General features: G+C 36.0%; 1 protein-coding gene across 1 annotated transcript in view; it reads left to right on the forward strand.

The window, feature by feature from the left end:
* The first annotated feature begins 519 nt into the window (after positions 1-519).
* Positions 520-15,030, forward strand: part of pudp (pseudouridine 5'-phosphatase) — a 31,817-nt gene continuing 17,306 nt past the window's right edge. The window contains exons 1-3 of the mRNA XM_051908548.1: positions 520-670; positions 1,002-1,220; positions 1,730-1,959. Coding sequence (XP_051764508.1) covers positions 616-670; positions 1,002-1,220; positions 1,730-1,959 — 504 coding nt within the window. The 5' untranslated portion in view covers positions 520-615. The remainder of the gene's footprint in view (positions 671-1,001; positions 1,221-1,729; positions 1,960-15,030) is intronic.

Raw genomic sequence — 15,030 nt, forward strand, 5'->3', positions numbered from 1 at the left:
TAAAGAATTTTAGAGTTTTTAATGCAAAGGACCTCAATTAAGAGGATCCCCTTGTAAGTGAACCCCTTCTTAAAATATAAAGGCAGCTGTACATTTTTTTATGCATATACAGACTCCTTATTCTAAAAAAGATATCATAAAGACAACATCGATTACAATAAATAAATAAATATGTATGTATGTATGTATGTATGTATATTTTGGTTTTTGTTACTGTTAAAATACATTTAGTATTGTTTCTATCTAAATACAATTCTAAATTTAAGAGCTTTAGATCAATGTGCGCTTTGAAAAATACATTTCCCATAAACCTTTGCAACAAGAATGGCGAGTTAAAAAGTTTCCCTGGGTTATTATTACTCAAAAGTGCATCTCATAGAAAAAGGGACAAGATAGAAATCATATTATTATTTTATTATCTATTCATCAAAGCGCATAAATTTGACTTACCATTCAAATAAATCGAGCAAGATATGAACTGAATTTCTTCTGAATTTGGATTTGCTGTTGTTTTAGTTATAACTTCGATTGTCCAGCAGTTTTCGTGTGTGTTTCTCTCCTGAGTCAATGAAGTTTCGTGTATACACACAGTAGAGCAAACGTATCGATTAAAACATGTCTTATAAACCAGTAACACACGTGCTTTTTGATATGGACGGATTATTATTAGGTGGGTGAGAATCTTGTTAAAATAAAAACTATTTTTAAAGCGCTTGTCTTTTTGTTTCCATTCAACAAAATCAGAAAGAGAGTTCGAGTCGAGTGTGTTTCTTACAGTTTAAAAGATTTTATTATTATGTAGGCTAAATAAAATTTACCTTTTAATATCAGTAGCTGCACATATACTTTATTTATTTATTTATTATTATTTTGCAGACTACCACTCTTGAGCAAAGGATATAGTATATAGTTTCTTATAAGTCAATAATGTAATGCTTTGTGTCCAGTTCCATCAATTTGCACTGCTTTATTGCATGTTTTTATTTGTATATCTCTTGCAGATACAGAGAGGTTGTACACAGTGTCATTCCAGGAAGTCTGTGACAGGTTCAATAAGCAGTATACCTGGGAAGTGAAGTCCTCTGTGATGGGGAAAAAGGCTTTGGAGGCTGCCAGGATCATAAGAGACAAAATTGAACTCCCCATGACCCCCGAAGAGCTCCTAGAGGAGACCAGAAAAATTCAGGAGCGATTATTCCCCACAGCCTCTCTGTTGCCAGGTAATGTCCATGTAAAGATTGGAACTGGAAGTAGATTTTGAAACAGAAAGTGACGGAGGGATGCACCATCTAGAGCATGCGTTTTCTTCAAATTCACTATATAAAAGAAGCTGGTTCAGTGTCAGGTCACACTGCTTGGTTATTAATTTTTTGGTGTGTTTACACTTGTTGTTCTGCTCTCTTGGCTCTTTTGGTCCAGACCAAAAAAGAAAATGATACATTTAGTCTTAGCATCCACACTGTCATTTTTAACACCAAACCTAAAGAACAACAACAAAACAGCTTTTATGGTATATTGTGTGACAGAACTTACCTAAGATATCTTTAGTTTGTGTGCGTTCGTATTTCAGTCGAGCTGCATTATTAGTTCATTGTTTGGTGCACAGCAGGGTTCACACTAATTCTGAACCACCCTAACAGAGCAACTAGAGTTTGTTCTAATCTAACCTGCCAAGTGTGAACACACCCTAAGTGGCCATTTTCTGATGTTTTTTTTTTTTTTTTTTCAGGTGTAGCAAAGCTTGTCAATCATCTACACAAGCATGGCATTCCTATTGCTGTTGGCACAAGCTCAGCAGGTCTGACCTTTGAGATGAAGACTAGCCGTCATAAAGAGTTCTTCAGCCTCTTCAGTCACATTGTCCTTGGAGATGATCCTGAAGTAAAGAATGGCAAGCCACACCCTGACATTTTTGTGGTGTGTGCTAAGAGATTCTCTCCCCCAGCCAACTATGAACAGGTAGGGGTGAAGCTAAAATTCTATTCTATTCTATTCTATTCTATTCTATTCTATTCTATTCTATTCTGCCATTCAGCAGAGTGAAGCTTTCAGCCGGTACTGAGTTTGCATGTTGGCTGTCACCTCTTTTTTGACAGTATATAATCAAGTACAAACAGTAGTGGCTGTTGAAAAGGTAATTCTTTAGCAAGAGTAGATTTGTACATCAAGAGCATACCTAAACAGTTTGTTGGCATTCTGAAGTATGATGATATGCATAACTGAAGGCTCAGGTTTCCCAACAAGGTCTGTCAGGAACTGTAATGAAAGTTTGCTTGCTTTAGGTTTGTTTAGAGCTGGCACAAGATATATTACTACTACTATTACTACCACTAAACAATAATAATAATGGCATAAAATGTTGCCACACTTTTTTCTATGTTGCTTTTCTGTTGTATAATTTAGTTCTAATCTCTTTCATTTATTGCCCTTATCCAAGCCATTCTGTTTATTTATGTGGGTTATGAAACGTTATAAAATGTATATTTAGATATATATTTACAAGTTGGGTATCAGTAAAAGTTTTTGAAAGAAGATTGATGAAAGAATGATGATGTTCACCAAGGTTTAATTTATTTGATCTTAAACAGTAATATTATGAAGTATTATTACAGTTTAAAGTTTTCTACATGATCCTTAAAATAATCATTCTAATATGCTGGTTTAGTGCTCAAGAAACTTTCTTATTAAAGATAAAAAATATAAAAAAATGGTTGTTCTGCTCAATGAAGTGGGGTACTGTGGTAACCATCAACCATGATACACTGTCTTTTTTTCAGGATTCTTTGATGAAACATTTACATTATTTGAAACGGCCATTATACATTTGGGACTCAGTAAGATTTTCTTTTTGAAAGAAATGAATACTTTTATTATGCAAGGACACATTAAATTGTTTAGTTACAGTAAGACATTTTATAATGTTACAAAAGATTTCTATTTCAAATAAATGCTGTTCTTTTGAAATTTATATTCATCAAAGAATCCTTGAAAAAAAATGTATCAAGGTTCCACAAAACAATATTACAACTGTTGATAATAACATTGGCAAACATTTGAGTACCAAATCAGCATATTAGAATAATTTCTTAAGGATCTTGTGAAAACAGTTATTTTAAATTGTACTAATATTTCACAATATAACATTTTTAAAATGTATTTCTAATCATGTGAAGCCTTGAATGGCTAATTATGACTTTTCTGTCAGTTATCATCAATTTGATGGGTCCTTGCTGAATAGCAGTAACTTACTGAAAAATCTTAGAAACAATATGTAATGCTGCGTACACACTAAAAGATTTTTAAAATCTTATAGGATTTTCAAAATGTGAGAGACCACACACAAACAGATTTTCAATCAGAGTCCTGACTGTAAACACGGAAAATCTCGCAAAATCTCTTGAGTTTGGAATTATTTTGACAGAAAATTCACAGGAAAAAAAAGAAAAGGGTTTGGGTGAAGATGGTGGGAACATGGTCTTTACTTTGTGCTGCGCCATGACTGCGTTTGTTATGCTTCCTTCATCTGTCAGCTCGCTTTCTGATTGTATATTGTTTTGTTTCACGTGATAATCTCCAGAGTGTGCACGTGTTTGTCCTCGGGGTTCCCCCCACACATCAGGATTTCTGATCGTAAATATTCAACATTTTGAACATTTCCGATTCGCGTTTGGGGCTCTGACGTTCTTCCGAGCAGATTCAGTCACTCTTAACACACCTCACACCACAGGAAAATCTGATAAGATAATCTGTAGAACCATCAAGATAATCGGGACATTACCTAGGATTGTTGAAAGGGGAGAAATCAGCCCAAATTCAATTATCTTTTGGTGTGTACCCAGCATAAGCAAGAGTGCTTCTATATCAGCGCATAATGAATATCAGTACAGCTTGGCCACAGGTCATCACATCAGTGCTGCTGATATTTAGTGCAACTGCACCATAATATGTGATACTGCTTTTATGAACTATAAAGAATTTAAATATTGAGTAACTTGTATTTTAGACACCACTTAATATGTTTGTCCCCTTCTGAAAAAAATAAATAAATAAATAAAATAAATAAAGTAAAGTTCCAAAGGCATGCAACCAGCTTTGCATGGCCACTTGACCAATCAAATTAGAGGACAAGGACTAACTGTTGCATAATGTATTTAAAATGAATTAGTAAAGTAGTCAAATTCATTGGCCTTTGTTTGACGTCGCCCTAAGCTGTGTGTGTACTGTGTATTTTAAACAAAGGCAAACATATTTCCTCTGTTTACAGTTTCAGTTGTTTAAAATCAGTGGATGATGCTCCTTCCTTCCTTCATCAGCAACAAATTGCATATAAAACTTTAAACCCAACTGTGAGATGAAAGCATAAGCAAACCATTGAACCCCCAGTTTTTTTTCTTGATCAGACATACACATACCAAAGTGCTGGGAATTTGTGAACACTGTGAAACTGAATGTTTGAGCTCTCTATGTCATGCATGCCTTGTAGATGGTAGTATTAAAATGCAAATGATAGTGTCATTAATTCGTTCGTAAATTTGTATGACGAGATGAACTGTTTAAAGCCTCTTGTCTGTTCGGTAAGTGGCAAGCTGCTCATTTTCTTTTTTAATTACCATACATGACGCTTGCTAACAAAGTCTAGGAAATAATCAACCGCAAATGGGGATTAACTAGATGCATGTTTCATTTTGTACTGCCATGCATCCCTTCTCTGGGAAATGGTAAAAATAAGCATTGAAAGGAGAGAAGAGAGTGCCAGGATGCAGATACAGGACTATGAATTGACTTGTTTCTTTTGTCCTTGAGGGACTGATATTTGCTCCTTCAGGAAGGAGTTTATTTTTCTTTTTTCTGTTCTTGGATCAACTTCCTCTAGCACAATAATGCCCTTAATAAGGGAGGGAATGAAGACCTGAGCTCAAAATGGAAAACACAGAGGGCGTACTTGAAAACTATTTATATTTTAGGCATCTGCCTGTTTATATTATATGTGCTGCAGAAGTATTCATGTTGTTCTCTGTGATATTTTTTATTAAAGCACAAAAGGGCCAATTTTTTAATACAAAATTGGGAAACTATTGAGCAATTTAAACAGCTTTAGTATGAGTCTCAATTCTCATATCGCTTCCCTGCCCCAACCACCAATCCTCACAGCATTACAGTAAATGAAGGGGCAATAACACAAAAATGAGAGTAATTGTTATCAAATGCTTTTTTTTTTTTTTTTTTTTTTTTTTTTTTTGGATTTGAATCAAGGTTCTTTATTGAAGAACTTTTGTTGTTCCTGTGGTGTAAATGAATTGGAAAATACTCACACCACTGTTTTACTCTGTCATACCACTTTCCATGGTTTTCCAAATAGAACTGGTTTACAATTCAGGAATTTTCTGTGGTACCCCTGCTATTTCAGATGGAAACCCAGGTTAATGTGAGCTTGAAAAGTACTGATTTAGATTGTGTACCAGCTTCACTTACCATTGTTAGGGGTATAATGATTCATTTGTTGTTAATACATTGATGAACATACAGTTTGACAGGATCAGAAGCATGAATCCTCCAATATGACCTAATCACAACCAACAACAACAACAACAACAAAAAGACTCAAAATGGCATGCGAGTGAACAGTGCTGAGTAATTGTTTTTTTTTTTTTTTTCAAGGTTTTTTTTTTTTTACTTTGTGATGAAAAGCAACTTCTTGACTTGTGGGTATACAAACTGAATTAGAATGTCTACACTAGGTGAAACAGTTCTATGGAAATGCTTAAGAGTTTCTTGGATCAGTTGGCAAAGGTAATTGCAAAGAACTGAAGTCCACACTGACAGAAACTGAATTAATGCAGAGGACATTGTGAAAGCGATGGTCCCCATAGATATCCCCATAGATCACATATAGTTCCTCTTCACACATCACAGTAGCAATCTTAGATAATACTGTGATGTGTGAAGAGGAACAGTTGTGATTAAACTTCTCCAGCTTAAATTACAAAAATATCTTGAGCCTTGTGAGGGTAAAACAGACACGACACTAGAAATTAAGACCATGATTAACAGTGGAGATACATGATACATGTTCTGCATAAAGGTAAGATATTAGAAGTTTGAACAGTCTTTGAATCCTTTATTTTTATCAAGCCATTACACTGCATTAAACATTATAACAGCATATCATTTATTTTCATATTTTGTGTTTTGACACATGGTACTAGTACATGATAGAACATAATAATAATAGTTTTATTTGTTAGCATTTGCATTATACTTTAAAGAGATACTTTTATTGAAAAATGAGGGACAAAACCTTGTTCTTGGGATAGGCATTTTTCAAAAATATTGAATTAGAATATTTGGGAAATTTCTGAAAAACAAGAATATCCATACGATATCTGGGGTCCGATGTGTAATACGGGGGACCCAGTATTTCTTTCTTTCTTTCTTTCTTTCTTTCTTTCTTTCTTTCTTTCTTTCTTTCTTTCTTTCAGAAGATCTGGCATACGGAGGTATGTCGCTAACTCAGTTAGCTGGATTTGACTTATGACAATTTGGCATGATCTTGGATTGTCTGATTCTTCGACGCTCATCCTGGACTTGCTGTCATAGCAACAGGTCCATAAGCTCAAACCTGCTTGGGAGCAGGCTTATTTCATGTAAACAGGATTAGATGGCATCTTTTTAATCGGAGGTGATGCTTAAAGTCTGTCCCAGCCACTGCTACTTTCTTGCTAGCGTACCCTAATGTGAACCAGGGACAATAATAATGATTTTAAAATAAACTTGCAAATAATATTATAATGTTGTATAGTCTATCATAATATAGACACAGCTAGTTTTACTCGTTGAGAGATTTATTTGTGATATAATAATTACCTAATAATTTTACTGGAGTCTCACACACGTCAGTCTATGCCATGCGTGCATTAATTTGAACCGTGGCAGCTATTATGTGAGTGGCTTGATGCAGCGCAGGAGATGCAGATAACTTGAGTGCTGTCACATAACAAATCTGCTTCAAAGGTAAAATTAAATTAATTGTTAATTACTACATTGAAAATAGAAATCGTTACTATATCCTAAATAATTGGAAATCATGAAAAAAAAAAAAAGTGCACATTTCACTTTTCTATTATAACTTTTGTGTCGTTTTGGTTGCTTGGCTGTTTTCTTATAAAGGTCCAGAAATTCGTCAAGTTGTTAGTCAGGTGTCTTTTTAATTACAGTATATGATGTCACTACATTGCCGTCTTGACGCCAGCCAATCGCTGCATTGCTGATCGTGGTTTTGAGTATTGGTACATCTGCCCTCTTCAGGGAACATGAGAACATGTAGTAATCTCAGACAATTTAATTCAGATATTTTAATCCAATCCGCAAATTTGTTTAAAGAACCAAATTAGCCAGAGTTCAGTTATTAGAAAATCTGGCATCTGTCAAATCATCTCAGATGTATTAAGCGAGGTACGAAGAACGGACCCCTGGAGAAAGTTGGCTCCTCAGTCTGATAACAATAAGGTCGGCTTCAGACAAATTAACGCACTCTGCCGACACAGACGCTGCAGGGACACAAAGATAACGGTGTGCTAAGTGAAGTTTCTTTCAGCGCTTTGTGTGTTCTGTTCTTAAAGCAGTCTCCCTTAAAGGAAACTTAAAGGAAGCATGTGTCTTGAGATCAATTTGCTATCAGATTCTTGGCTTGCTCAGGGGTACAGCTGCACTGAATGCAGTGATGCATTCTTTCCTCAATTGACTGGTCAAAACCGATGGTTTGGTGATATTATAACTCATTTTCACCCGACAATATTTGCACACAACATGTTGATTCATTTGATCAAAAGGAATTCCATTTTGTACGATTATTTAGATCATTTTGATGAAAGTAATTCCAAACTTTGCTGCGCCTAGATGCAGGCGACAACATTCAGTGATCAAATACAATCTTGTTTACGCTTAGGATCTATCATGGATTTAACATGTTGCAAAATTTAAATAGTGTTTTTTTTTTTTTCTGAATAATTATTACAGATGGAATATTCAAATATTCAACTATTCATACACTCCCCTAATTTGTTCACCCTCATATTGTTCTAAACTGGTATAGTTAGTTTCTTCTGTGGAATAAAAAGATATTTAGAATTATTCTGTCCTTTTGGTTTATAGATTTAAGAACCATCAAAGAAGTAGATCATTTTCATGAGAGGGCATATTTACAGTAGCACAAGTTACCTGAGAACTGTGTAAGTGACACCAGTGATCTTTCTTTCTTTCTTTCTTTCTTTCTTTCTTTCTTTCTTTCTTTCTTTCTTCTTCATTTTTTTAAATAAAGAGCAAATATAGTATATAGAGTAATGGCATTGACTGATTTGGTATAATGACAAACTTATTCAGCACTCCAAAATACTCCCTGTGTTTTAGCCCACAACTCCCTTTTTAATTGTTTTCAGGTGAGATGTTTCCTGACATAAAAAAAAAAAAAGTAAGTAAATAAATAAATAATCCACGGATTAGCTTTTCTGCAGCATCATTGAGCATGATCCAGTGTCACAGTCCACTGTCTGTCAGGGTCACCAGAGACGTGGCACTGAAATACAGATCCAGTGCTCCACTGCCATTGAGTTACAGTGCAACTGATTGTAGAGGTCCCATGAGACAGAACTGAAATCTGTGAAGTACATCATGGCCTTGTTTTCATTATGTCTTCTCAAAGAAACACTTAAAAAACAGTGAATTTTTAGTCATTTTTTTTTAATCCATAACATTTTTATAATTGCATACATTGTTTGAATTGGATTCAGCATATTCTGGAAATGTAGACTACTTTTGGTGCAATAAATTAATAAAGTCTGAATTAGTTTATTAATATAATTTATTTATATTTCTAAAGATACATTAGTAACATTTTAAAAATGCAGTAACTATTTAGTGTATCTCTATTTAGTGTTAACTAAAGTAATTATTTAGTGTATCTCATCAAATAGGATCATTTTGAATTTTTGAATCAGATTGGAAATTTGTGAATCAAATTTATTTTTTTTAAACCCTAGGATTCATACTCCTACCATTCAGATTTAATTTTACCTATTTTTTTTCCCTGGCATATTTGTTTTTTTCCCCCTCTGGTTAGCGAGCCATAATTTTAGTATCACAGTTCCTCAGTTGGATAGAGATTTGTATATATGGGACATTTTAGTACCTTTTTTTTAGTTTACCTTTATTTTGCTGAAATATTCTTACAAGCATAAAGGGACAGTTCACACACAAAAAAAAAAAAAAAAAATTATGTATTTAGTCATTTAGTCTTAGTCAAGTCTTTATTTTTTTAGGCTTGAAAGTTCTATTCATTAGAATATGATTTTTTTTTGGCACAGAGAGTTTTGAGGGTTTTTTTAAGCAGTGTCAGGAGGATAGGATGTAACTTTCTGTTCTTGATAAGCAATAAACCCAAAGGCTCCACTGGGATGTCTAACTGGTTAATATTTTGTACCCTTTTCTAATTTATGCATTTGTTTTACTTTATCTCTTTAAATTCTTTAGAGCACATTTTAGTGTTCCTGTTCATGATTACATTGACGATTGTCTGATTTTAGCTAGTTGCTCATCAAGACTTGGTTCTCAATCACCTTCAGAGGTTACTCCTGAGAATAAATCCGCAGAAAAGTGTGTTTTTGCCAAGGCAAAAGACTCCTTTCCTGGATGAATTCGGAGCAGGATGACTGGTCCAAGAAGGCCTGCGTTGCAGATTACTTGGTCTTTGCTGGGCCTGCTCCATATGAGACCATTTCTGTGGCACATACATTGAAACATAAGTTAATGGCAGTCTTTATAGACTTGAATTACTTCTAGACCTGCAGGGCTGCCATGTTGTTGTGAAGACTGATAGTATGCCTGTGGTCTTATATGTGAATCACCTAGGAGAGATACGTTCTCGCCCCATGCACAGGGTAGAGTGGTGCATTCTGGTTAGGTCATAAAATAAGATTTTGTCTCTAAAATCAGTTCATCTCCCAGGGAGTTTGAATCATGAAACAAACCATCTTTTGAGGCACAGGCTTAGGTCTAGGGAATGGAGGTTGGACCCTTGGGTTGTCAACCTAATTTAGCAGAAGTTAGTCAAAGCGGAGGTGAACTTGTTTGCATACAGTGTAGATGACACAGTGTCCCCTCTCATGTGCTCTGTTTCCCCCAGTGCCTCTGGAAATAGATGCTTTGCCGCAGGTGTGGTCTAAGGCCAGTATGCCATTCTACAGCAGAGCTTACTTCCGGCTGTTCTTTTGGAGAGTTTGAGGGGACAAGGTCTCGTGTGGTTTTTGGATCTGGTCTCTTTTCTGGAGAAACCTCCCTGAAGAATCTCGGCCATGGCAGACCATCTCTCTCAGGTTCGCCGCTTGAGATGGCACCCCTCTCCAGGGATTTGGAGACTCTGAACCTCTGAATTCTGAACAGGCACTTTGATGGATACAGGCCTTTCATCTGATATTGCTGACACAATCCTGAATTCTCCTCTATGAGGCATCTCTATGCTTTGAAGTGGTGTTTATGTTCTGGTGTATACAACACAGAGAGGATCTTGGTTTTGTTAGCTTTGTCTGTGAGCCCTTGATGTTTTGATTTTGCTCCTGGTCTAGTTATGGTTTTGCTGAGACCAAGACTTGGCTATCTTCCCAAGGTGTCTTCTTCTTTGTTTCACTTGCAGGGTGTTGTTTTGTAGTCTTTCTATCCTTCTTCATTTAAATGCAGGACAAAGAGAGGATGCATGCAACTGGTAATTTTAGATCTTTGAGAATTTACATTGACTGTACAAGCCAGTAGCATAAATCTAAACAATTTAAGTTTTTGCATGTAGGCTGTGTTACTCACAATGCATCTTTCTTCTCCCCTAACCCTAATTCCAGAGAGAAGTTATTCCAGTAGGTGGTGTCAAGTGACTAATTGAATAATTAATTCATCAATTAAACAAAAGTCGCTACTGTGTGCTGCTTGAAGAGGTGCAATGGTTGATTTTGATAGCTTTTGTTTAAAGCTATTTTCGCAAGAATTAACCCCCGGTTTCACAGACAAGGCTTAAGCTAGTCCTAGACTAAAATGCATGTTTGAGCTGTTTTAACTGAAAGCAACTCGAACTGACATACCTTAAAATAAATCAGTGCCATTGTTTTGTCTCAAGATGTACACCGGTAATGTTTTTTTTTTTTTTTTTTTTTTTCTGGTGTACGTTTATAAAAGCTACTTAAATATCCTAATTGAACTAAGGTTTAATCCTGGCTTAGGCTAAGCCCTGTTTGTGAAACTGGGCCTAAATGAAATATCTGAATCTGAATATATTAGGAAGATTCTGATTACCTGCAGCCTCATGCCTACAGCCAAATCACACCATGCTGACATTCTGAACAAGAAAACTTGCTTGTGTGATATGGCTTGCAGTGCCCATATTATACTTCCCTTCCTGGCATAAGTGAAGACAAAATCAAAGTTGTTCTAGAGTGCTTGAGAAATCACAGTAGAGTACTCAATCTCTGAGAATTATTAAACATTGCATTCCTTATCCTTATCTGTTAGAAGAGCTTCATCGGTCCCAGATAAACTTAGCTAGATGATTAATATCAACAGCTTTATCCTTTGACAGGTCGTTGTGTGATTTTCCCGAACACATGGAGGAGAGAAGCCCATGCAGTCTTTGCTGAGAAATGTCTAGCATGCCATCCCATTTTGATGAGTGAAGGAACTTTTTAGAAAGGTCCATCGTCCAGTCAGCTGGGTCTTAAATTGATTAAAACTGCCATCTCTCCCGATAAGATATGAAAGTGCCGCTGAGAGGGAATCAACAGAGTGATCAAGGGAATAAGAAATGATGCTGCATCACACGCCTGCCTTGAAGTGAACTGTGTGCTCCAACTTTCGGCCTATTTGTGTGCATATATAAAAGAGAAAGAGGAGATGAAACAACAGTGGAAGAAGATGGGCATTCAGAATGAGGAAGGATCCAAGAGACTGAGAAAAGGACAAAGGAAAAGTGAAGGAGTGTGATCATTCAGCACTTGGAATCTTTGTAGCATCGCTGCTTCTTGGTATGCACCATGAATTTCTTGTCTTTTTCAAAATGGTTGCAAGAAAAAAAAAAAAAAAAAATATATATATACATATATATATATAAAATATTATTATTTTTTTTTTTTTTTTTTTTTTTCCTTGCAACCATTTTGAAAAGGACAAGAAAAAGAGACAAAAAAGAAACCTCTTCTGAATTACATATAATTTCTTGTCCTTTTCAGAATGATTGCAGAAAAAAAATCCCAGATTCAGATTCAGATTCAGCACATCCCAGATGCTCGATTGGATTAAGATCTGGGGAATTTGGAGGCCAAGTCAACACCTCAAACTCGTTGTTGTGCTCCTAAAACCATTCCTGAAGCATTTTTGCCTCCGCCGGCTTGCCTTCTTCCCATAGTGCATCCTGGTACCATTTGTTCTCCAGGTAAGCGATGCACATGCACCCAGGCAATCCACGTTATGTAAAAGAAAACATGATTCATCAGACCAGGCCGCCATCTTCCATTGCTCCATGCTCCAGTTCTGATGCTCACGTGCCCACTGTTGGCGCTTTTGGCGTTGGATAGGGGTCAGCATGGGTACCCTGACTAGTCTTTGGCTATGCAGCCCCATACGCAACAAACTGTGATGCACTGTGTATTCTGACTCCTTTCTATCAGAACCAGCATTAACTTCTTGAGCAATTTCCCTACATGCATCAATGAGCCTTGGCTGCCCATGTAGAGGTCTGTGCGGGACTGTTTTTTTTCGTCCCACTCCCGCATGGTTCTATTCCTCACGCACCCACTCCCGCCTAAAATTCACTCTGTGTTCACCCTGCATCCGCATATAGTGATTTTCTTCCCAACCCGACAGGTCCCGCTAAATTTAGATTGTTTCCAGAATCTCGCACTTAAACTTCCCCTAAAGAAAGAGAGTGATTGGGGATAACAAATATAAAATGTTGCATAGCATATACAATATTTTTATTTGTTATTTGTCTTATGATGCTGTCAACAACCTAAAAAATGTCAGAGAAAAAATGTCACGAAGAATAATAGGCTAAATATCACAGAGAAAAATAGGCTAAATTAAATAGCCTACAACATGTCCCTCAAAACTATAGGCTAAGCCAAAAATACATATAAACGAAAACTGTTGGCTTACTAGCTATACTGCAAAATAAAATCTTTTTTAACATCCACGCAAGAACAGAATGACGCTGACTGACGACCATTTCAGAACGTCTCTCCTCCAAAATCCGATCACAAAGGTTGAATGATCTCTGAAGGTGCACTCGCGCAGACCTCTAACGCAAAGAACGTATCTTGTCAGTTTTCTCAGGACAGGGAACTGGGGACTGTATGAACTGCAGAAAGTTTTGTTCACTTCAAGTTCAAGCACAGATGCGCTGATGTCAAAGCATCTCGGGAGTGACTGGGTTATTGTCAGACCGCCCGCTCCCGCCTAATGTACACTGTAGTTACTGACCGCAGTAATTTAATTAATTTATTTATTAAAGATTTATTTTTGCCGTTTTATCGTAGATTCAAATCTATAAATCAAATTATGTATTGCATTTATGAAGAAAAGGCTCAGCACCCAGGGCTCTATTGCTATTGCCTCAATGGTGTACAGTGTCTTTGGGTGGATTGCTAAGGTGGATTGGCACCAACAATCATTTTAGGACTGTTTTTGATTTTGTCTTAGTGACTTAGGAGTCCTCTTGACTATTCCTAACGTTTCACAGATTTAGGAGCTAGTTTTAGCCCTAAAATGCTTTGTAAAATACTCTTAGAGCAAAAATTTAGGAGTCCTAAAATTAGGACTGACCCTCCCCTTATTTTTAAGAGTTTCTCCTAAATTGGCAAGTTAGGAGCTACTTTTAGCCTTAAGATGTTTTGTGAATACGGATCTGATGGATTTGATCTTTGGTGTAGTGGAAATCTGATATTGTGACAACCCTGGATACATTTTTTTTTTTTTTTTTTTTTTTAAGAATTGTGGAGCATTTTTAGAAGTTACTGAATCAGATGGAATCAATTTGAATTTATGAACATCATGTCCAAGTAAAAATCAGTGAATAATAAATACATTTTCTGGCCAATTTTCATTTTGTGAGTTTTTTTTTTTTTTTTTTTAAAATTGATGAAAATATTAAATAGTCTTATTGACTGCACATAATAATTTTTGAAACTTGGAAGCCACTGGTTACTATTAATTTTAACTGTATAGGAAAGAGCAGCATGAACATTCTGCCAAGATCATACAAGTTTTGAATGCAATGAGGCTGAGTAAATCATGACAGGACTGAATTTTTTTGGATGAACTACCCATTTAACGCTTTTAATATGCATTTAAAAGACGACTGATTAATTATATGCCATGTATTTTTACACTAGATGAAATGTCCTTGGGGCAAAGTGAAAAAGCTCAAGAAGAAATGCCAGAGTGGGCACCTCTTTGTTAAGGCAATTGCTGGTGATAATGTAGCTGTCGTTTCAGGAGGTCAGCGGTTCAGGAGTTGCTCTTGAATTATCTTTCAACCTTTAAAACCTGTGAAAAGACATTGAAATTCAAAGAACTAGCATCATTACTTTGTGCTATCATCTCTCGTGGAAGCTTGCAAAGGTGAAAACCCTCTGAAACATTCTGGTGATTTAAAACATTATATCTGTGATCAAAGCTCAAGGGCATAGCAGGTAACAAAAGTTACCAGAACCAAACCAATGTGATTCATGTCATTTCAGAACACAGACATCTGAGAGAGGGTCTGGGTATCAATGAGAAAAATATTCCAAGCATGGATGTCTGTCTGTGATTGCAGACTGTTCATCAGCCTACACCAGAATACTTTCAATAATATATGTGGGTTCCTGCTCTTCAAAGGGAACCTCAGATCAAAAATTAATCCCTCTCCATTGTGCATGCATTGGCCTTGGACATGGTCAATATATAGTTTCCCTTTGAAAAAACACACGTTTTGCTTTGGTGTTTAGATCTTTTTTTTCT

The sequence above is a fragment of the Ctenopharyngodon idella genome, chromosome 1 (assembly GCF_019924925.1).
Source record: "Ctenopharyngodon idella isolate HZGC_01 chromosome 1, HZGC01, whole genome shotgun sequence".
Lineage (NCBI taxonomy): Eukaryota > Metazoa > Chordata > Actinopteri > Cypriniformes > Xenocyprididae > Ctenopharyngodon > Ctenopharyngodon idella.